We start from the raw sequence: 23,028 nt of genomic DNA, 5'->3' as shown, positions 1-23,028 counted from the left end.
TGCACACCCACACGGTATTTGATAACCACAAATATAGGCCAATGATTTTAATTTCATAAAGCTAGCACACAACTGCAGACTTTTAAACATCATGTTGTAGAAGACACCATGGGGAAAGCTTGCACTGTCTGATTATAAATTTTAATTTACAAAAAAGGCAGTCTGAAAATCAAGTATAAACATTTAAAAACAATTTACAAATGGACAAAGTACAAAAAGAGCAAGTCACTCAAACAATATGTATAGAAGCTATGCCCAACTACTGACTTAAGGTTTCATGATTTGCAAAAATGTACATCTATTCCTATGGATCAAATGCTTTTTTTGGCTGACAGTTATGCAAGTTAAACTGAATATTTTATACATTCCTTTTTTGGCAGTCTCACTTTCAGTCTCTTCAATGTTCTGTGTTTTTCCACCCAGGTAGGAACTTAAAGCAGTGGATTTTTGAGAGGTAAAATAATGAAAGGGTAAGAAACGAAAAGATGGACTGGAGACATGGAGTGGTGACGTGTTGGTTTTGAGTAACGCCTCATGGGAAGAGTGGGAAAAGGTTTCATTTCACAAAGCGGCCGCGGGCCGAAACAGGGCTGAGCGTTGGGTCAAATCCCGTGGATTTTCAGGGTACCTGGAGAAGGTGTTCCCCGCGATCTCGGTCTCGCGCCCCTTCCCAAGTTCCACCTTCCGACCCCATTTGCAGGATCATTCCCATTGGTCGATGCCCAGACACACAGCAGGAATAAATTCACCCCATTGGACAACATGTCCAGAGCTCCGCCCCTTTAGCGACAGCTTGCTCGCAGCTCAGGGTTAGCTAGCAGTGTAAAACTGGACAACTTTCATTTTTTTGTTTTCATAAAATGAGTAAGCCATTTTAAGTACCCACCCCCACTCCAACCAAAACAAGTAACACATGGAAATGTAGTTGGCAGAACGGCACGTGATCACATCACTTATAACTACATTTTTTTTTTTTAGATGGAATGCACTAACATGAATGCACACGAAACGTACAAACTACTCTTGCTCCATTAACCGGACAAAATACAAACCATTGTGCATTTATAAGGCAAATACATGGAGGGCTGCTTCAAACTAGGTGTTTCATGACTAGTCTGGATTGATAAACTAGTCCTGAGTGACCGGATAGATACGCTGTGTCGGTTAGCTAGTTAGCCAGTTAGCTAGTAGTTAGCCGCAAAGACTGTTCTCAGGGCCCATTTTAAAACGGCTCGGCTCACGTGTGCAGTGCTTAAAGGCATCGGGAGACGTACTGAGATGTGCTTTTTTTAAATTTCTAGGACCCCCCCCCCCCCAGATTCCTAAACATGCCACGTGTCTGAAAGACTTGAAAGGTGATACGAATGAGGAAAGTGGCAAAATGCACACGGATAGTTGAGCGTCGCGTGTGTGGATGTAGCAGGGAAGATGCTGTGCGCTGACCCACTGCGATGCATAATAAGTACAGGTGTGGGAGTTTGTGCGCCACAAACGGGCCGCGTACAGCGCACCCCACACGCGGGTCCACGCACGGGTCCACGCACGGGTCCCCACACGGGCTGCACTTCATATAAAAGCTAACGCGGTCCGCAAGCTCCTCGTGCTGCGAATGCTCGAGTCAGGAATTTTCAAAGCTCATTTTCAAATGCGTCTTTTCTCCACGTATCTATCCTGTAAAATTTTAGCAGCCAAGTGAAAGCAACCGGTGTTTGCTGTCTGAGGCGACAGATGGCGGAAAGGATCATCCAAAACAGAACAGGAGCGAGGGACCACCTTCTTTCAACTCCCTTTCACAGTGTTTACAGGTCCTGTCCGGTGTTCCTGAGTGTCGCTGATCAGCAAGAAGATGAGGAACATTGCACGTGTTTATAGGATGAGTGTCAGCAATCACATTTTTTTTATTGTTAATACAGTCTTACAGATTCTTTCAAAGCAGCTATTTATTGTAACGTTATCAACGATTCTTTAAAGACGCTAACCAGGGACTTAGTTGACGGACATCTGTGTTATTATCCTTTTTCTTACCCTCTTTGTGACTTGGTGCTAAAAGTGACCGTGGAATTCCGAAGAGACTCGTTTGTGTTTGTACGGTGAGGAGCCGGTCTACTGACCTACTACAGGTGCGGGCCACACTACGTGTAGACCTCCCTCGGTGCGTGCCGAGGGTTCGAAACCCTAGCGGTCAGCGGCTGTAAACGTGTGCTTCGAGTGTCCCTATACCCAACGAGTCAACATGCTGAGCCCTGCAAGCGAGCCGCAGTGGGAAGGAGAGAGAGGACGAAGTAGCGCATCGATGCCCCGCTCGCGTCCCCATCTTCACTTGGCTCTACCGGCAACGCTCACGTTCTCCTTGACCGGTTGCATAAGGAGCAAAACGTCCAGCTTTCGGCCACCAGACGTAGCGCGGTAAGAACGGCTCTCGTCCAGAGGTGTGTACAGCACTCGACTAGTTGACCGTTGTCATGAAAACCCTAGTTTTGACAGCTGATTTTTTTCCCCATTTCAGTTACAGTAATGGAAGAATTGGACATTTTTCCATAACACGTTTAGGACCTGGGGCGTACTGGGACTACATGTGGCGGGTCATCATTTCACAGCACCAAGTCTTTTCAACAGTTTCTTCCCTTTGGACAGCAGGCCCTTTTTCTTTTTGGAGGACAAGTCGCGGGGGCCCCTTACGGAGCTGCCCGACCCCAGCGCAGCGGGCCTGGAGCTGGGGAGATGCTGGCGCACAGTGGGGGAGGCAGCTCTCCTGGGTGGACCCATGCTTTCCAGGGGAACCTAATGGGAGACCCGTAAGGGAGAGTTCAGGCCATTACAAAGCCGGCGCTCTCGCACCCCAGTCCCCCTGCGTCCCGTGTCACTCTGCAGGCCACTGTAGACAGACTGCCTTCTCTTGCCCATTTGGTGTTTTTTTTTTTCTTTTTTTTAAATGACATTTCATAAAGCATATCATACCCTTACACACATTTCTATTGCAACACCAGGGCCCACCCCAGCCAGCCCAGCCCCCACCTCTGTGTAAGATCAGTGAGTCCAGCAGTTTCAGGGTTAAACCTGAAGAAAGCTGGAGGTCTTACAGGACTTTAGATCACATGTGAGAGATATAATTTCTTCACAAATGTCATTAATCGTTCAGTTTTTAATTACAGGGGGCTCTTTAAGATGGCTACGATGGGCACAAAGATAATAATAATAATAATAATAATAATAATAATAATAATAATAATAATAATAATAATACAAAAACAAGAGATTAGAGCACAATATCAGATTATTTTACAGTGAGGCACACAAAATGACAGCATGTGTATTTGCTTCAGATTTCCCCTTTAAATGTAAAAGTAGTCATATACAGTTTACAGTGAAACATCTAATATCTAAATATTCCTTCCTTGTAATCATGGGCTAAAAGGCATCTTTTTAATTGCACTTAGGAGAGGCGGGTACCCTCAAAATAAGATTAACATGAGACGGTAGCAGCTACTTTGAATCAAGTCCCTCAGAGATTCCGGATGAAACTTTTTTAAGGACAATAGGCTGTGCATAATTTTATAGTAAAGAAAAAAAAAAAATCTTATGATATGAAAAGAGGAGATAAGTGTTTAATTTACCAGGTCTGATGCAATTTATCAGTTTTCACCAAGGTAACTTCCTGAAGGTTGTTGGAACCAATTCAACCTGCTTTAAAAAAGTTTTATTTACAAATCTGTCTGCAAGCACTTGATCGCTGTGAAAATCAAGTAACAGTAAACAAACAAAGAAATAGATAAAATCAAAGAAAGAAAGAAAAAAGCAAGAGATAAATAAACTGTTCTCATGTTAATATAGTGATGAATTTTGAAAGTCTAACGGATGCCATTATCTATGGGGGAGGGGAAGAAACAAACAGTTAGTAGGTTTTTGTGTCATTTCGCATCATTCCTTGGGCATGAGCGAAAAAGTGCACCCCACGAGTGGCTCGATCGCGCTCATCCGTGCAGCGGAAGCTGGAGGAACGCCACTGAGCGCACAGAAACGGACCCAGGCAAGCAATTTGGAGATCTCCCATGATCCTCACGCAATGTGGCGACTCACAGAGTACAGTACAAACTTGCACAGAGACTGTTTTTGCAAAGGTGAGGAAGAATTACCGCTGCACAAAATACTACTTTTACGGTTCGATCAATAAAAGGGGCAGGGTGCACTACTTCGGGAGGAGGGGGGTGTCTTAAGTGAAGGCTGAATCGTGTCATAAAGAGCAAACAATAAGGAGGCGACCTTGGCGTGCAACTTGTGGCCTTTTAGCTACCCATGAATTACAGCAGGGATACTTATCATGGAAGACGGACATTGTAATGTACAACACCCATAAAAACAACTGAAGATACCACACGTCCTGTCTAATGCATTGGCCGGGCTCCTCGTCCTCCTGTGAAGACTCTACGCCAAGCGAGCTCTTAAGCTACTGCGTTCATAACAGTAAAGTAGCCTTCCTTTCACAAAGGTCTGTTTTTTCTTCCAGGTTAACAAAGGTCAATTGGGGACGTGAGCAAGTCGACGGCAAACGGCGGTGAACATTTCTTCGAAATGTTACTGTGGGGTGCGACGAGTGGGGAGGGAGGTTGGGGGTGCAGGCCGCGCGTTGTGTAAGGCAGACAGACCGTACCCGTGACACGTGCATTAGACGAGGAGGGCGTAACCGTGGTATCCTCAGTTGCCCACTTACGTGACGGAAACAGTGCCTTTAAGGTGTGAAATGAACACTCTTCTTCTGCTTTGCCAAGCGGGTGAGAAAAGAAATAAAAGAATGCAGTGATGGCATTTCAATAAGCTGCACTATGAATATGAAGAAATCATAAAGGGTTATAATAAAGGAAACAAAGGAATACAAATCTCAGATGAATCCTGTTGATAAGCAAACATGTTCATTTGCAATATATTTACAAACAGTTATTCGTACAGTATTAATGTTACGCTTACTGCTTTACTGAGCTTTTTCATAAACTCATTGGCTGCGTAATCGCTTCAGCAGCTCAGATATATACATACATATACTGTATATATATGTACGTATATATGTATTTATATATATATATATATATATATATTCTAACTGTAGGCAATATACAAAAGAACCATCTGGAACAAATACAAAAGTTTTGATGGGCGTAATATTTAGCTTTATAAAACTTGTTGAAGATTTTCAAGGCTCAAAAGGAGAAGACATGCTTTGCTACACATTAACACATGGTATTCATAATTCATATGCATCTAGGCTATTTCCGCTATAAGGGATTTCTTTAGCTCAAACATTGGTTATATTCATAAAGCACATGTCACAAGTGCAAGTTCACACACCACCCAGCGCAAATCGATCCGCGCCTGGTGGACGAATTTATGTGCGCGAGTGCGCTGTTCCTCTCCGCCAGGTCTTTGCTCTCGTCTTCTGCGAGAATGCTTTATGAATATTTCCACTCATGAAAAGATCACAATACATACTCGTTTCCCCATCTACAGCATTGAACATGTAAAATATATTCGCTCTTCCATAAAGCATTGCGGTGCAGGCCCTGCGTCGCGTTTATAATGCTAACAGTGATCGGAACATGCTCCAGTATCGCGAAGGCTCGCCGTTATTTCAGCCGTCAAACACAAACACGGACGGAAAAGGAAATTAATAAGGAGATAAAGAAACCAAAGCGGCTAATGGATGACAGGGGGGCTAGTACTGCGAAAGAGGATGTACCCTTTTGGTCTTGGTCCTTGCTGGAGCATCCTGGGCAAAGCAGGATGGAGAGTCCGTGAGATAGACCTCGACGTCGTCAGGCACTTCTTCGAGAAAGTTTGAAGGAACGAGACCTTTGTGTCCGTTCAGTTCACCCTGGAGGGATGGAGGGAAGGAGCGAAGGAGGAAAGGAGGGAAGGAGGGAAGGAGGGAGAGCCACAAACCAGAGAGTGTGTCAGAGCGAGAGTTTGGCCGGGTGGCCTCCAGCGCATCTTCGCTACTATTAGGGTGATGTTACGGGAACATCACGGGAGCGTAGTGGTTGGAGCTGCTGCCTTCAGATCTAAAGGTCACGGGTTCGGATCCCTGAGTAAGGTACTTACCCTAAACTGCTGCAGTAAAGTTACCCAGCTGTATAAATGGGTAAAAAATTGTAAGGAGGTTAACATTGTAAGTCGCTTTTGAGAAACGTGTTAGGTCAATGTCACTTACTAGGTGTCTTTCTCCAAAGTGACTTACAATGTTCCATTTGTGTACCGAACTGCTGGATTTGAACCAAGAACCTTTGGATTTTAAAGAAACAGCTGTAACTGCTGTGCCACCTGCTGCTCTCAGACATTAATGTGCTGAATGCTGCTTTTCTATCGACAGCTACTTGGGTTAAAAATAAACGGTACAAATTCGCAATTGGAACAGGCACCACCCCATGTTCACCGACAAGGGCTAATAATGAATAACCTTCTTTGTTACATTATTATCATTCGCACTTTTATCGGACACTTACAGCGTGGCGTTCATACGCTGAGCTACTTACACTGATTTACCCATTTGTACAGCAGCATGTGTGACATGTTTGGGGATGAGATCCGGAACAACACGTAGCGCAGATGAGCTCCAGAGGGCCTCGGGTTTGAGTGCCCGGCTTGTCCGTGTGTTTGGAGAGGGGAGGGGCACAGATATGGGCCGCCCGCGCGACCGTCTCCACGCAGCAAATACTCACGTAATAAAACCCGTCTTCATCGATTTCCCCAAAGACAGTGATGATGTCTCCTGCACAGAACGTCAGTTCGGCCTGGAGGAAAGCAGACGGTCAGTGCGTCAGAGCGAGAGCCGTTCCCCACACGGCTCACACGCGACCGCTGAGCCTCGCTACGTCCTCATCGCTTCTTCTAAGGTGATGCATTTGATCGCAAGGCCTGCCCTTTAACACTGCACTGAGAGCTATAACTGTGCCAATAACTGTGTTTAAAGGTCCACGGGGGAAAATTAGAAAAGGAGAACGGGAGACAAAACCATGTGGCACAAAAGAGACATAAATGCAGAGCGAAACACAATGACCAACTAGATGCTTAGAGTCCTTCAAGAGTCATTGGTACCAAAGAAAGGCAGAAAAGGTTCAGGGAAAACCCAAATAGCTTTCATACGCTACGCTGTACAATGATCCGATAAACGATCCAGGAGCCGCCTTCCCTTGGAATTTTCCCGGAATTGTTCTGATTTCCAACACTGAGTACGGAAATTACGTTTACGATAACCACGCTCACTACCGCCACCCACACGCTCGTCTCCGCTCCATCTTTTTAATCTACTATTTGTATGGATACTTGCTTCTGGGCGCCAACATCATATTGACCCCATGTGACAACGATTGCAGCTCCGTTTACTGCATGAGCGTAGAGAACTTGTGTGGGGAACCTGCTCAAAATCGCTTTTTCTCACTCACTTACACTCTGTATTTCTTCGGTGTAAAACTACAGGGCAATAAAAGCAGTGGCAGTGATGGTGATATTAATATCGCCCCTACATCCCAATTCCGTTTTTTCCATCACAGGTTGGCAGCTATGAATGACTATTTCACTGGGGGGGTGGCAGTTTCCACAATGAAATACTATGTCACTATATCAGCGGGGCTGATGGCTGCAGTACCTCCACGTCCACATTGGGGGAGCTCTCTCTGGGGTCGTAGTCGTACAGCGCCACCATCCTGCGCGTGGACACGGGCTGCTGTCGGCCGCTCCGACGGTTCCGCTCTGTTGGGGGGCAAAGGAGTGGGTGACGCCTTCCGCCAAGCTCCGCTCTGAGGGCAACAGTCAGTGTGCAGAATGTGGGAGATGAATCGTTTCGACAGCCCACACGTGGGGGCGGGGGGCTAGCAGACCGCCAGTGTCCCATTGCGGTACCGAATGCGCGTTTACTCCGGTATGTTGCTGCGATGTGCAGTTCACACCTCACTTAAGAGAAGCATGTGGGCGAAACACCGACTCCTCGCGTTACGAACGGCCGAGCGACGCTTCTTTGAGTAAAGAAACGGCTCCCGCTTTATTGCTCATTCAGTTTTATTCACTTACCGATTCCCTCAAATTTTGGCCGGCAGGGGAGGGAACGAGACCCGTGTTCCACCCTCCGAATCACAGCTGGAAGTAAAGAGAAGTCGGACAACGGGAGAGAGGACCGCCTCGATTCACCTAGCCGCCGCAGTGTTTACACATTGTTTCGGGTGTCCCTCAGGGGATGCGTTTCTGGGAGGAATCGGCCAGCAGTGAGCATTCGGGAGCATTCTCTTTTCGGTCCATTTAAATTTCTCTTAATTTTAGTGCAGCTTAAAGCAAAAAAAAAAAAATAGTAATAATAATTAAAACATATTTTTAGAACAGCCAGAGGAGAGTAACGTTGAAAAGATGCATCAAGAGTTAAAACTGTTGCATCTCGGCTCTGGTAGAGGTTCAGAACACTAAAAAGTTCATTTACTAAATGTACTAAACAACCAATTTCAATAACTGCTTGCCCCCAGCAGGGTCGAGGTGAGCCGGAGCCTGTCCCGGAGACATTAGTCACAAGGCTGAAGGGGTGGCCGGGCACACCCTGGACGGGACGCCAGTCCATCGCAGGGCCACAGCTAGGAAACCAGGCACACAGCCGGGCGAAGGTACCGGAGCAATCGCAAGGCACCTTGCTCAAGGGAACCACAGCCGGAGGCAGGGATCGGACCAGCAACCTTCGGAGACAAAGGCAGCCGCTCCAACCATGACGCCCTAAATGTACTAGTTTGTTTTAATTAAGGGGGGGGCAGTGACGCAGTGGGTTGGACTGGGTCCAGCTCTCGGGTGGGTCTGGGGTTCAAGTCCCGCTTGGGGTGCCTTGCGGCGGACTGGCGTCCCATCCTGGGTGCGTCCCCTCCCCTTCCGGCCTTACGCCCTGTGTTGCCGGGTAGGCTCCGGCTCCCCGCGACCCCGTATGAGACAAGCGGTTCAGAAAATGTGCGTGTGTTTTAATTAATTTGCTTTACTTTCATGAGGGGTGCAGTGGTGTGGCCAGTGCCTGCTGTGCGGCGGGCCTGGGGTTCCAGTCCTGCTTGGGCTGCCTTGCAGTGGACTGGCGTCCTGTCCAGAGTGCGTCTCCTCCCCCTCCAGCCTTGCGCCCTGTGTTGCCGGGATAGGCTCCGGCTCACCGCAACCCCACTTGGGACAAGTGGTTGTAGACGTGGGTTGGCTTTACTTCTCCTGGAGTATTTTCTAAAAGCAGTGCTACTTTTTTACTTTTACTCAACTGTTGCATTTGGGTTCTCCGCCCACCTGCGGCTGTTTCTGTCACTTTTACAGGAGCTAATAAATCCCAGAAAGTCTCTTATTGACCCTGTACTGACTGTGACTGTGCACTTGCAGAGGCAGAGAGATACGGAGAGACTTCAGACCCCGATTCCGTTCGTAAGACGAGTAGCCGGTGTGTGTTCCGTAGCTTCGCCGGTGAATGAACAGAGAAAAAGAGACACAACTCACTGCACGGATCACAAACGTTCGGATGGAGACACACGAGAGCAGAACAGCAGGCGAGAGAAATGCAAAGCTGGGGGTGATGGGAGGTGGGGGCGTGAGTCTGGGGTCCGTCTGGAAGGCACACACACCTCGCTTTGACTTTCGGGATCGGCGGTTCGCCGAGCGGCCGTCTCGAAAACGATCGCAGTTCACTTGACAGCGAGGGAGAGCCGCACAGAACAGAACAAGAGAGCAAAGAAGGCCGAGGGTCAAAGGTCATCTGCAGGAGACATCAGGAGACACAAGACTGCGTGGGATCTCATCAGCGCCACTGATGGACCGTTGGACGGTCCCTTAACTACGGGAGGCCCGGACACTGAACCTACACCGTACTGACGTCTCACTGCGCTCTGTCGGGGAAGAAGGGTTGAGCAGAGGCACAATTCAATGGTCCGAAAACAAGGTACTCTACCTGAACCGTCTCAGCCGCATCTCCGCTTACATGACTGCTTCACTATTGCTTCATAACTACCGTAAGGAATTTTTATTCTTATTCCAAAGCTAATAAAGGATGACTCCAATACAGTCTTGAGGTCCAAGGTGTTTGGAGGAGAGGAGAGGAACTCAGGATCCTGTTTTCGGAGGCGACTAGACGACTCTCTACTAAACCATCAATGGATACAACAGGAAGCGCTTCGTCGGTTCCACCCGCTGTCCCACCGTGACCCATCTCTGCCAACTGCCAGTTGGGGCAATGAAACTGGCAGGATGCAGGGCGAGGGGTGGGGGGGCAACGAGAGGGCAACTCTTTTTCAGGACCACATGGTCTTGGTCAGAGGTGTTCGGAAGGAAGGGGGCGGAACTGAACAAGTGTTGTGGAAAGGAGCTCCAGGGTAGTGGTGCTTGGGCCGGTGCAGGTTGGGGGTGGGGGTGGGGGGGATTACCTATTTTCTCCACGGGGGTGTTGAGGGGCAGGAAGCCCTGCTTGATCAGCTGTTCCATCATTTCCTCGTCCTCCGTCTGGATCTCGGACACCATGTTGCAGGGGATGAGGCCCGTTCGTCCGTTGACCTCGCCCCGGTAGAACCCATCTGTGTCCTTGTCCCCATACACCTTGAGGACATGGTCAGAACATGATCAGAACAGTCCCCCCCATTACCCCTAGTGCTCTGCAATGAGAATGAGACTGCAGGACTCTCTGGAAATGCGCCATCATAAATGGAGAGCAACGGATCAGGACCTCCGTGTCTCCAGAAGTTCATCAGCTGCACCAAACCCTTCCAGATGGCTTCACTGAGCAACTGGTGGACATCTATGAGTATCTACTGTCCACAATGTCCCTTCCAGAGCACTGTCTGGCATCGCAGCCCAGGGCTGCAAGAAGGGTCAGTGAAGCTCTTGCCTTCCTCACGCTGGACCGTAGCTCATGGTACTACCTGAGAGTCCCGGTAAAACAAAGATATGGATGTTCTTCACACACTATGGCTGTGCTGTTATCAAGGGCTTGAATGCACGTCTCCCGGAGTAAGAACACTTCCTAAGTGTAAATGTCTGAGCGAACGAAAGCCAGAAAGCAGGGCGGCGCAGACAGATGGACACCTTAATGATCTGGCCTTCCTTGAAGGGCAGCTCCTCTTCGGCGCCATCGGGGTTCGGCGACATAGACAGCGGGTCGTAGTCAAACAGAGCCACAAATATCCGAGGCAAGTCCTCCGGTTCCGACTCGTCGTAGTACTCTGGGGAATGCCGGTCCCGGCCACCGTACCCATCTAGGACACAGAAAGACACACCTGACTTCCTGGGCGTCGCTGCGGCCAGACAGGCCCACTACCAGGGGGCAGAGCACCGGGCGATGTCTAAAGTGAAAACTGTCAGGCGGATGTGCAAAAAAATTTCAACTGCTTAATAATGCGAGTGCAGCACCCTTTTATGATTATGATCAAGCAGTGATAACGCTTCTCGGTCTCGGGAGAATCGCTGGCAAATCGGAATATTCCTGAATTTCAATGGTTTTTTGCACATCTCTGCAGTTAAGATCACACATGTTCCAAGGACTCGGTAATTTCATTGACGGCAACTCATTGGTGTCTCATTCTAGTGATGTGAGCAAAGACGGGGGGTGCGGGGGCATTCCAGACGCCATGCGAGCACACGGGGAGAGGGACGCACATTGCTGTTTTACAACACCTCCGGGGACATGCATGCATCCCACTCATCATCCAGTGCACTCAGGTTCTCGAGTCCAAAGGGGACCATCTGCGTCCGCCAACGCGAGCACACCGTCTCACGGGGACGATTGGAGGAACAAAAAAGACGATAGATGACGAGTCCATGCTTTCTTCGAGGGGAGACACTCAAGTTCAGTCCAGGGGTGGAGAGAAACTCTTCACGCATCATCAACGGACACACAGCGATGCACCACAACACATACAGTACAGTACCAAGGGCCTCCAGGGAGTATCAAACACCATAAGCAAAGCATCCAGAGAAGGACACCGACTGGGGACGGACCATGCACTTCGGAGTCATCATGCGGGACAGCGCTGTCGGCGGGATTCTGCTCACGCGGCACTAGGGTTGTTTTTCGGTGTCCCCCTCGAGTCTGGAACTCATGCCCAACTGAGATACAGCGGAAGAGGCCTTTTTGTGTGAGATTGTACGATACACCAGTGAGACGGGGGATCTGCGTGGCAGAAACAGTAAGATTCCACAGCCGATGTCCCTTGGTACATCCGGAAGCTTCCCAGAGGTTCAATGGAAGGAGCTGCATCGAGAAGGTCCAGCTGTGTGCGACTTGTTCAACGTAAATATATATATTTACTTTTATCTGACACTTTTCAGCGAAGCAACAATTATTTACCCATTTATACAAGGGGGTAACTTTAGGGGGGCAATTTAGGGTAAGTACCTTGCTCAAGGGTACTGCAGCTCATATTCAAACCCGTGACCTCTGGGTCTGAAGGCAGCAGCTCTAACTAGTGAACTGCTCTCTGTCTCCTTGTCAGCTAACCCGTGCATTGGCTCCTCATGTTCGGCTTGCCAATTTTGAAAGGCACAAATATTTCCCAGTTTGTTTATTTTCAGCTGCATTTTTGCACTGATTGTTTTGTGAAACTCATTTGAACGCAACTTGTATTTGCCCACCAGTCCGATAGGTGGCAGTAAAGAGCACGAAACGGAACCACTGCGTTTACAGCTCGTGCCTGGTGTTTCCGAGCGGTGGCGATCAGTAACAAGACGAGGAACGTCGAACGGTCGACGGTCGATGATTTGCATTGAGCCGAACTTTCCAGAAAAAGAATAAGCCAGAACTTGTGTTTTGTTGAGCTTTTTCTGATGTGGTAAAAGTGAGTTCGGAGCTGCGGCACGAGCGGTCCGCACTGTCATCGCCGTCACTTCCACAGCCTCCAGCCGCACACACCACCGGACGCAGGGGAACGTGAACGTGAGCATCGCTGCGCTTGACCTGCGGAAGAGAACCGATCTAACGGGTCGGTTCCTCCAAATGAGCCTCTTTCGCTGCTCTTCGCTGATGTTGTGCTGAACATCCTGCAGTGTTTCTTGTTCAGTGAGAATCACGTGTGTGTGTGTGCGTGCGTGTGTGAGAGCGGTGCACGCGTGTGCTGCCGTACTGGTGGGGGACACCGTCACAAAGGCGAGAGTGTTGTGTCTCATCCAGCGCTGCGCTCCTCGTTTTTATTAGCAACCAGTCATGCAAAAGAAACAACGTGAAAATGACGGGGGCGAACAGGGTATAGGAGGGTGGGGGGGGGAGGTCACAGCGGGTTTTTCCACGGGTTTGGGAGGGGGGAGAGCATACAGGGGTACAGGAACAGTCACTGTGCAGCTACCATAAGCAGCCATCCTGGAGTATCTCACACACACACACTTCTGAGCATCTGCTGCGCTGACATTGCAACAAGGACGTGCATCGCGGGGGGGGGGGGTTGTTGCTGCCCCCCCCCCCAGAAAAGTACACCAGGTCACATTCTGCTGGCTACTGCCTCCTGGGGCAGCTTTGTCTCTTTTTTACAGTGTCTTTGGCTCATGTGAGAACCCTTCTGTTGGACGGAGCCGCTCCACGTACCATATCGCCGCTCTGAGGCCAAACTTCGCTGTAAGGACCATTTCCTGCGTCGAGCTACACTGCCAAAGTAAACATCCTCCTTGACAGGTGAGACGTGTCCCTGACTCCCCTCACTGTTACTCTCCATGGTGATCTCTACAGAAGACACCAATCAGAACGTTACATTTGCAGACCCCGCCCCCAAACACCGCTCCACCCCGCACCCCCCCGGGCAAGTTGCTCTGTGCTGGGGGGATCAGGTGCGAGACGGCGCTCTGGGCAGTCCGTTGTAAAACAGCAATGCCGGCGGTCTTGCGGGACACGCAGAAATAGGTCGACACTCCAACGGACCATCCCAGCAACAGCGCAACGCTACAGGCAGTCAGTCCCCTCCACCCCTCTTCCCCCGTGAAACGAGGCTTTAACGGCTGGAAGAAACAGCATGTTAATGGGCTTCACCGGCCATGGAAATCCTCCCCTTTCCCAGTTACCTGCACAGCCTCGACCTAGACCACGCTGCACACGCACGTGTTGACGGTGACGATTGAGAGACACGTGTGTGGACAACACCCTATGGACATTCTACTCTCATGAGTCTATGGAGAGATGCTGAGCTCACATGAGAAAGAAACATGGTAGAGGTACAGTAAAGGCACACAACACCAGTGTTCCCAGGACTTCAGGGAAGGACGCATGGCTGGCGGGCGGAGGGAGGGGGGGAGGCTCCCGAGCCCCTCGCGTGGAAACTGCACTAACCGATGGAAGGGACCGTCATGGGCCGACGCTGGGGGGGCGCGCCGCCGTGAGCCGGTCTCCGCCCTGAGTGGTCCAGCCGGTCGGGGGGGCCGCCCACCGAGGGGGGAGTCCCTAAAATCTTAAAAGGAGAGACAGAGACGCATCAAAGTCGGCTTCCTGCCCCCCGTTGAGGGAGAGCAGCCAAGCAAAGAGATCAGGAAACGAAATGAGAGAAACCCACCCCGACCCCTGAACCCCCCCACCAAAGAAAAATCAGTCACGTCATTTCAGTTTGTTGTCAAGGAGGCAAAATGATGGAAGAAACGAAGAAGAAGACGAAGAAGAAGAAGAAGAAGAAGAAGAAGAAATGAGGAAGAGGAGGAGGTAGAGGAAGAGGAAGAACCCATTGAACAGAACCAATGGAAACAAAGCCCCAGGCAACAAGGACCAGGTTTCGGCTGAATCACATGTTTAACTAAAGACCATTGCTATTGTTTTTTGTTCTGCACGTGTCTGTTGGCTGATGGAAATACTGAGGGAGAAGGGAGATGGGGGGAAAGGGGGGCTGGTGAGGGCAAAGGGCACGAGTGACTGGAAACAACCATAATGGTTTCGACCGGGTAGACACACCAATAAGGGCATTCACTTAGGAGCAGCGAGTCGGAGGAACCGCGAGTCTGTTCTCGTTCAGGACGTTCAGCGTTCCCCCGTACCCCCCCCCCCCGTGGGATGGAGAGAGGAAGGAGTTGGAAAGAAGCGAGGACGTGCTGAGCAGTGTGTGCACCGGTACACAGATGACTGCAGTGATGCATGGAGGAGCCGTAGTGTCACACAAGGCTGGGGTCCGACACGAGGAGGACTGAGGCGGAACGTCTGACATCTACGGCCTGCGGAGAAACGGCGCTCCCGGACTGGAACCCACGCACCGCTGTCACGAGCGGAGTGATCCAGTGATCCGTGATCCAGCTTTGGAATCGGGAACAAGAAGAAGCCGTTTGGTTCGTAGGTGGGCGAACGGAAGGTGCGCTTGCGACTACGGTGCCACCGAGCGACAGCGCCTGCTGAGATACTGCTGTCCCAGGCAGCCCCGGGGTCTTCTGGCGAAGGGGCTCTGTCAATGAGGGGGTGCTGATGGGGGGCTAATTTCAAATAAAACAAGTGGGTGTATCTATGAACTAAACAGAACGCAAAGTGCAGCAGGTGTATGTGTCACCATCATGGAGTACTATGTGAAGATGGTGTGGTGCTCTTTTGGAGGGTCTACGGTAACGCGGGAGGGAGAGTCGTCGGAGTCGGGGGCCACAGCAGAGGGCATCCCTCGCCCCGCACGGCCGGGTGCGTGCCCTGGTGGGGAGGGCGGGAGCGCAGAGCCGAAGGGATCGGAACCTGACTTCCAACCCCCTGCCGCATGCAAGACAGGAAGAAACTATTATGGTTGAACCACTCATCTGCGTGTGTATGTGTGTGTGCGTGTCTGCTTTTTTTCCACACAGAAACAAGAAACAAGCCCTTTCTGAAATGGCCTTTAGGTAACCAAACAAGCGGGACGCAGAAAAGGAAAAACTCACGGAACGTTCTGGGGACAAACATACAAACAGAAAATAAGAAACTCTACTGAGGATTCGAATGCATTCGCATGTCAAAATTTGGCACAATGACTCAATGCACAGTGGCACAGATCAAAACGTTGCACATGAGCAAAAGAAAAATCAAGGCAAAAGCAAAGGAGGAACCCATGGAGAGACACCAAGAAGGAGCGAAAGGAGGGCTTTACTGATTGGAGATGCAGTGCAAAGCAGGCGCATGGCTAGAGGACACACACCAGCGGCTCCTCCGGGCTCCCGCTCAGCTCTGTCACTGAGAGTGCCCTATAGTCTCTGCGGCAGAGCCTGCGCGCATCGTTGCGGCGGCCCTCGCTCAGGGCGCCCTCGGCATGCGCCGCGCCGCGGCCCGGCCGGCACCGCAGCTCCCGGCTCCTCAGATCCGCCACGTGCACCGTCTTGGTCGCCGCGAACGGGACGTCGGCGAAGTCCTCCTCCACGCTGCACTGGCGAGTGAGCGTCCGCTTGCGGCCGCCGGCCGCGGGGCCTTCGAGGCGCCGCCGCCTGCCCAGCGAACCTTCCTCCTCGCTGCCGCAGTCCAGGCCGCTGTCAGGGCTCTTGGTGGTCTGCCGGCTCTCGGGGAAGCGTGGCGAGGAGCGCTGCCTGGGCAGCCTGCGGCCCCCTTTGCCCGGAGAGAGGCGGCGGTGCACCCGGGGCTCCTGGAGGCAGGCCCGGTGGCGGGCGCGAGGGGTGCCGGGCCGAGGGTCGTCGAAGCGCAGCCGCTGCCCCGGGCCCAGCGCCTCGACGCCATCGAGCTCCTCCTCAGCCACCTCGGGGATGCTGTGCAGCCGCTTGCTGCGCAAGGACCTCCTTCGCACCACCTCCCGCTGCAGGTCCCAGCAGTCGGGCTCATCCCCTGCGTCCTGGCGCCTGTAGTAGGCCTTTGGCGGTTTCGGGGGCAGGGGGTCGCGGTGGCCGTTCGGTTAGATTGGCGGCGATTTTTTTTTTGTTTTGTTTTGTTTTGTTTTTTTGTTTTTCCGGAAAAATGTGGTTTTTTAGGAAGAGTTTTGTTTATTTGTTTTTGTTTCGTTTGGTTTTCGTTTGTTTCATTTTGTTTTTTGGTTTCAAAGGTGTTAGAACAGGCGGGACACAACACAGTGTGTGAATAGAAAATAAAATGGGAAAAAAAGACAAAATAAAGACAGAATTAGTAATTGGAGGCAATGGCGGAACGTAATGCATGCAGACTCATTCCATGAAGGAAACGGCATGCTTTGAGCGGGAATCTGTGGGAGGGAAATCAAAGAGAAACAATGAAAACACAGCAGATGTGTTTCTCGAGGAGGATTTCAGAGGCTGGGACAGATTTCCAATCAGCCAAGAAGGTCAGCGAATCAGCTCGGCGAATCTGCCAAAAACCCAGTCCTCGGACAAACGCGGGGTCGGACACGTGAATGGAATGACGGAACGGAAAGCTCCGGAACGATGAAGGCGAACGGACGAACGTACGTTAAATGACGGAAGACATACCAGGCACATTCTGGGCAGCTGAAGGATGACTGAATGGAGACTACTGAATGGTGAGTGAAAGATGACTGAACGGGGACTGGATAGTGCAGAATCCCATCGCATGAGGGAATGGAAAGCACATTCCATAAACATGAGAAAGGAAAACTTGCGCACCCTCCTCTACTCTGTTCTAGGAGCTGCAAAGCTGTCTGTGGTCTCCAGAACGCGCTCCTGATCCTGAACCTTCAGCAGTTTTACTCACTATTTGCCCTCCACCGAGTCCCGAAGGAGCTCTGGTGGCGGCGACACCTTCGAGATGTGGCCTGTGCCGCAGCACGGAGTCGTGCGAAGACGCACGGTACGCACACGCTGACTGTCGCGGTGCTGCTGCAAAACGGAGAGCGAGGAATCCCGCGGTTGCCGTTACACCGGTCCTATTCCCAGTGAGAACAATAACCTTCCGCTTACACCCATCAGTGACAAGTGTGTGCTCATCAGAAGACTTGTAGCGAAACCTCACACTTAAACACCCGAAGATCTAGTCCGCGGGTCTCTCCGCATTCACGTTGACTTGAGCGTGACCCAAAGCACTGCGGTCCGTGCACGGTTCACAGCGCCGTGGGAACATAAAACTGGGGTGCGTGGTACGGATGGGCAGGTGAAAATGGAACAACAGTAAAATTGTGTGCAAAAAATGTAGGGGTGATACTGCTGTGCGCAAAACAAGACCAAAAAGGAGTTTTAAAAAGCAAAAAATATGACGAACGACAGCTTGTCACGGGTCACGTGGAAAACCCTTCGTGCAGCCCGGCGCTGCGGATGTCATTTCGATGAGACAAAGTCACAGACTCCTGAACTCTACTCAGAAAACACATGGACGTTGCAGACCGCAAAGCTCCTTTTTTATGAAAAGTCCCGTTGATGCCTTTTCATTTGTTCCCTCTTATTCCACACGGTACAAGAGCTCCAAATGTCCGAAGGTGTTCACCGCTACTTTCGCTTCCGCTTCCACTTTCGGCTGGACTCTTTTAACACCGTTCACTTTAACTCTCGCACCGAACGCTCGAAGACGGGCACCTTTCACTTTGCAGTTTAATAACTGCTTACTGGCCTGCATGGAAGAATATGAAAAACTGCTGTAATTTGCTGACCTATGAGGACCTATGAAATGAGCACCGGCGCTGCTGTCCTGCATCAAGCGAACAGTCGGCTTGGAGATGCATTTAACAGAGAAATCCTCAATTTAACATTAAATGTATTTATCATTTGCAACAAATTTGCCGAACGGGTTAAAGGGGACATTACTTTGCAGGCGCAAAAGGCCACGGATTCACTCATATTTTCACACACGAACACACAGACGCGCGACCTGCTGCACGTCTTGATATGAAATAATTGAAGCACTGAGGTCCTAAGCTAAAGAGGATAACAGAACTAAGTAGATGTATTAGAAATATTTAATACACGTCACATATATTTGTCAGTATGGATTGCGAGCGGTGAACTGTAAAAAGCACTGGTGTAATTCAGTAATTATGAAGCAAGACAAAAAACTACGCTGAAAATATATATAAGCATCAAAAAACTACATTCACCTGACACTGTTCTCCAAAGCGATTTACAATGTTAAGGTACTTAAAATTATTTACCCATTTATACAGCTGGGTAATTTTAGTGGAGAAATTTAGGAAAAGCAGCTTACTCGAGGGTACTACGGCTAAAGGTGGGATTAGAACCTGCGACCTTTGGGTACCTGCTGTCCCGTACAGTCGTATCGTTGCAAATTAAGTTATCCCATCCTTGGCCTGCTCGGCTTCTTTTAAACTTCATGGTGCCATTGATGATGTTGTGGCTCAGCTGGGTCAATAACGGTGTCCTGCACTCAATGGATTGTCAGTTGACTGTCAGTAGAATCAAAGTAACTGAACAGAGGGAGAAAAACTGTTGAACTGAAATAAGAACTGACATGAGACATAAGGCGAACGGAAAGTGAAGGACCCTTTCATTTAAGCGGAAACACTTAAATGAGATTCCCGATGGTGAAGTCATCAGTTCATCGTGTCGTGGTCATTCCTAGGCGGCGGGACACAGTGTTTGCGGTCGCGCTGCGGCTCTCCGGCGTGGAACACGTCGCCCTCGCGGCCCTCTCGGGGACCGAGGACAAGGTGAACAACGGCTCCCTCAAATGTCGCTGAACTTCTGTGCACCGTTCCCCCACAGGAAGTTACATCTGAGTCCTGTGTGAGCTGTGTGTGCGTGCGCGTGCGTGTGCGTGTGCGTGTGTCTACGTATGCATGTGCGGCATTGGGCAGGGGGCGATGGGGATGTGTTAGCCTCAAGAATGATGAAGCGGTGCTCCACAGCGGAGCTCTGTTGGGGGCGGATGACCACGCAGCAAACTCAGCAAGGCAGGGTGCGGCAGCCCACCAGCCTGGCCCGCTCTCGCGCGTCCCCTCCAAAACCCCGCCCTCCGGGGGCGGGGCCATACCTTGAGCGTGCTGTGGGAGGTGATGCCGCGCCGCTGGCCCTCCTCCAGCTGCATTTCAGAGTAGAGCTCCTCCTCATCCTCCTCCAGGATGTCGGAGAGGTCGGAGCCCCGGCTGCTCTCCGTCTGGTACTCCTCGCTGTGGCTGTACGGCGGCTGCGGGAAACACGGTGAAAGAGCAGGTGAAACAAGCAGCCGGCGTCCCGGGCCTCCTACCCCTGCCCACAAGTCTGACCGGAAATCTTCCCTTCCCGTGGTGCGGGGGGTAAATTCTTGGTGCATTTTCAGTAACACAGTATATGAACCACTTCTAACCAGGCTTCTCAGCGCCACTATTAACGAGCTTTTTAATTTCAGTAGCAGTTTAAAGAGGTCAGAAGCGTCTAATAAAATCCTTCCTACATTAAATTCCTTCCTAACATTCCTCTATCTTGTTACAGCAACAAGAGTACAACTGTATGGTACATTTACATCATTCATTTACTGTATGTGACCAATGTACAGCTGGGTAAATTTTGCAGTATTGGATCAGTGTGATCAAGGGCTCTGCAACATGAGTGGGGAATCTGAAGCCGCTTCCTTTGACATAACGAGGACAAGTCGCTGGTAGTGCGGTGGCTGGAGTGACTGCCTTTGGATCTAGAGGGTGTAGGTTTGAATCCCCCCTTGAGCAAGGTACTTAGTGTAAAATTACCCAGTGGTATTAATGGGTAAATAGTTGTAAGTGATCTTTGGAGAAGCGTATCAGCTACATGAACGAATGTCACAACTAGACCCCCTGCTGTACAGAATGTCACGCGGTACTTGCTGTGTGAGTGTGTCCTGTAGGGGGGATGCAGCTGCTTTATGTATCCTGTTCCCCCCGCACACAGACGCTGAGCGTGGCACAGCAGGGACGGGAACTCGGCCTCACGTGTTCGCGGTGCGAAATCGAGCAGGCGTCGGCTCCTCACCTGTCGGCCGAGCTCCGAACCCCGCAGGAAGTCATCGACGGACGCGCCCCGCCTCCGAGCGTGGGGCGACTCGTACCCGTCCTCCTCCTCGTCCGAGTTGAGCGGGTGGACGGCGCCGCTCCTCTCGCTGAAGATGTTTTTCTTCTCCACCTGGAGCACAAAAGGAGGGTGGAGGAAGGTGACGTCCGAACCGCCGGGACTCGGCACAGCTCCCGCCGTAGCTCAGCGATTATGAGATTCTCTCGGAAAGTGAGACGCTTGCAAGAAATGGAACTGTGCGGTAGGACAGGCTGCCGTGTTGTCCAGATTGTCCGGTGGATCTAATAGTTACTGTGATCAGAAACAGAATGAGCTGCTTAGCAAAGGTCACCTGTACATGACGGTGTGACTCTTTTTGTCGAGGAGGGGTGGGGGGTGGGGGAGCCACTGGCCCTTGGACCCCCAGAGGTTTTTTCTCCCGCGATTTTCAGTTGGGAGTTTTTGTTCCTTTCCTCCGTGGCCAGTAGACACACTTATAGCTGCTCTATAAAAGTACTTTATTACGGTAGTTAGTAGTCAAGTGTCTTCTTTGTTTCTCATCTGATGTATTTGTTTTCCTTGCCTGATGCCTGCGTTAAAGCACTCAGTGTCACCGCGTGAGACGAGCTCTAGAAAAATAAATTGAATTGAATCGAGTTTTTGGCCACACCTCCCACCACCCCCACCCATGAGGCCCATAAGACATTGTTCTCAGTCCCTCCCACCCCTGTTTTGACCAATCACACACTACTTTCCATCCATGGACCCCCCCCCCCCGCCCCCCCAAGCTGGACAGCATACTTACGCGGTTGTTCTCGGCCACTCTCTGCGCCGCCTCGCGGACGATGGCCTTGGCTGCCGTGTTGGAGATGGGTCCCCCCTGGGGCTGCGGGAGGATTCTCTGGGGGGAGGGCGAGCGACGCCCCTGGACATGGGGGGGCTCGAGCGTGTGGGGGTGCGCCGACGGCAGGGGCGAGGGGGAGCGCGCCAGCTCCCAGGGGGGGCCCAGCCTGGTGCCGTGGTGGGGCCCGCTCGACTCCTGCTCTTTGGTTTCGCTCTCTCGGGCACTCGCTAATGGCTTGGGCTGCGGCTGAGGGTGGGGCTGGGGCTGCGGCTGCGGGAGGGGCTGGAGGAGCGGCCGGGGCATCGGCTGCAGCTGGGGCACGGGGTGCGAGTGCGGCTGGGGCAGGGTGTGGGCTCGGGGTTGGGGTTGGGGCATGGGGTGGATTTGGGGTTGCGGGTGGGAAGGGGGGTAGGTCTGCGGGTAGGGCGGAGGGTGGGCCTGCGGCCGGGCTGGGTGAAGGTGCGGGGGCTGCGCAGCGTGGGGGGGCATGGGGTGCAGGGGCGGGTGTGCGGACGCCAGGAGGTTGGGGGGGATGGTGGCGACGGGAGAGTCCTGCGACTCCCCCTGCGCCGACAGCGTCCTCACGATGACCTCGCGTGCCTCCAGACCCTGGATCCTGTTGAGCTCCACCATGACGTAGTCGGCCGTCGGGAACATCACCTCAGCGATCTGCGCGACACGCACAATGAGCCGAACGCGTCCGCCTTTGCTGCCATCGGATGGCAGGAACCAGCGACGTGTTGGAAATTTTGTTTAAAACGGTAGAAATAACCCTTTTAGACTCTTTTCAAACTGAGGTCCTTGTGACTGCCAGTAAAACCCCAGTAAAACCCCGGTAAAACAAAGCTGTTGTATCTCCCCGCTCCAGCAGGGGGCGAAAGAGAATCATGTGTGAAATGTTGGCTGAAGACAGAGCGGCTCTCTCGACGAGCGAGTCCTCGACCGACCGCTGCGCCACCCTGCCCGACGCCTCCTTACCTTCTGGCCCTTGGTGCACACGGCGTAGCCGATGACTTTGGCTCCGTTGGAGGTCCCGTTGGGTGTCATCAGCGGGGGTTTCCAGCGCACCTGGAGGACCCCTGGGGACTGTCCGCAGTGCACCTGCACCTCCTGTGGCGGGAACGGGGGTCCTGGGGGAGGAACCCAATTTTCTCCATTACCCTCGTTTTACCTCACTTGGCTGTACTCTGCTCCTCCTCATTCTCCCTCAGACTCTTCATTCCTCTTCATTCTCATCCTTATTGTCCCACATTTTGCAGCTTTCGGCCCCAGTGCCCATCTGTCTGGAGAGACTGACCTCTGTGTGTGTGTGTGTGTGTGTGTGTGTTTCATGAGCACAACTGCCCTCGGGGCCCTGGAGAACACCTTAAGAGCAGGGAAGTATTTGATGGATCAACTGCAGAAGCATGCGAAGCTCC

General features: G+C 51.4%; 1 protein-coding gene across 4 annotated transcripts in view; it reads right to left on the bottom strand.

Annotated features, from left to right (window-relative positions):
- Positions 1–17: 17 nt before the first annotated feature.
- rimbp2b (RIMS binding protein 2b) overlaps positions 18–23,028 on the bottom strand; it is a 71,104-nt gene continuing 48,093 nt past the window's right edge. The window contains exons 14-27 of one of the 4 annotated variants that reach the window (XM_029259582.1): positions 22,589–22,740; positions 21,572–22,279; positions 20,749–20,898; positions 19,799–19,951; positions 16,083–16,742; positions 14,282–14,399; positions 13,547–13,681; positions 11,059–11,228; positions 10,404–10,572; positions 9,609–9,671; positions 7,634–7,737; positions 6,708–6,779; positions 5,729–5,863; positions 3,781–4,753 (exon numbers count right to left, since the gene is read on the bottom strand). In XM_029259582.1, coding sequence (XP_029115415.1) covers positions 4,727–4,753; positions 5,729–5,863; positions 6,708–6,779; positions 7,634–7,737; positions 9,609–9,671; positions 10,404–10,572; positions 11,059–11,228; positions 13,547–13,681; positions 14,282–14,399; positions 16,083–16,742; positions 19,799–19,951; positions 20,749–20,898; positions 21,572–22,279; positions 22,589–22,740 — 2,816 coding nt within the window. In that variant the 3' untranslated portion in view covers positions 3,781–4,726. Of the gene's footprint in view, positions 2,782–3,780; positions 4,754–5,728; positions 5,864–6,707; positions 6,780–7,633; positions 7,738–9,608; positions 9,672–10,403; positions 10,573–11,058; positions 11,229–13,546; positions 13,682–14,281; positions 14,400–16,082; positions 16,743–19,798; positions 19,952–20,748; positions 20,899–21,571; positions 22,280–22,588; positions 22,741–23,028 lie in introns of those variants that run through there. The other 3 variants (XM_029259580.1, XM_029259583.1, XM_029259581.1) reach the window with 3 other exon arrangements.

The sequence above is a fragment of the Scleropages formosus genome, chromosome 17 (genome assembly GCF_900964775.1).
Source record: "Scleropages formosus chromosome 17, fSclFor1.1, whole genome shotgun sequence".
Lineage (NCBI taxonomy): Eukaryota > Metazoa > Chordata > Actinopteri > Osteoglossiformes > Osteoglossidae > Scleropages > Scleropages formosus.
The sequence above is the reverse complement of the archived record's forward strand: the minus strand, read 5'-3'. Positions and strand labels throughout refer to the sequence as shown.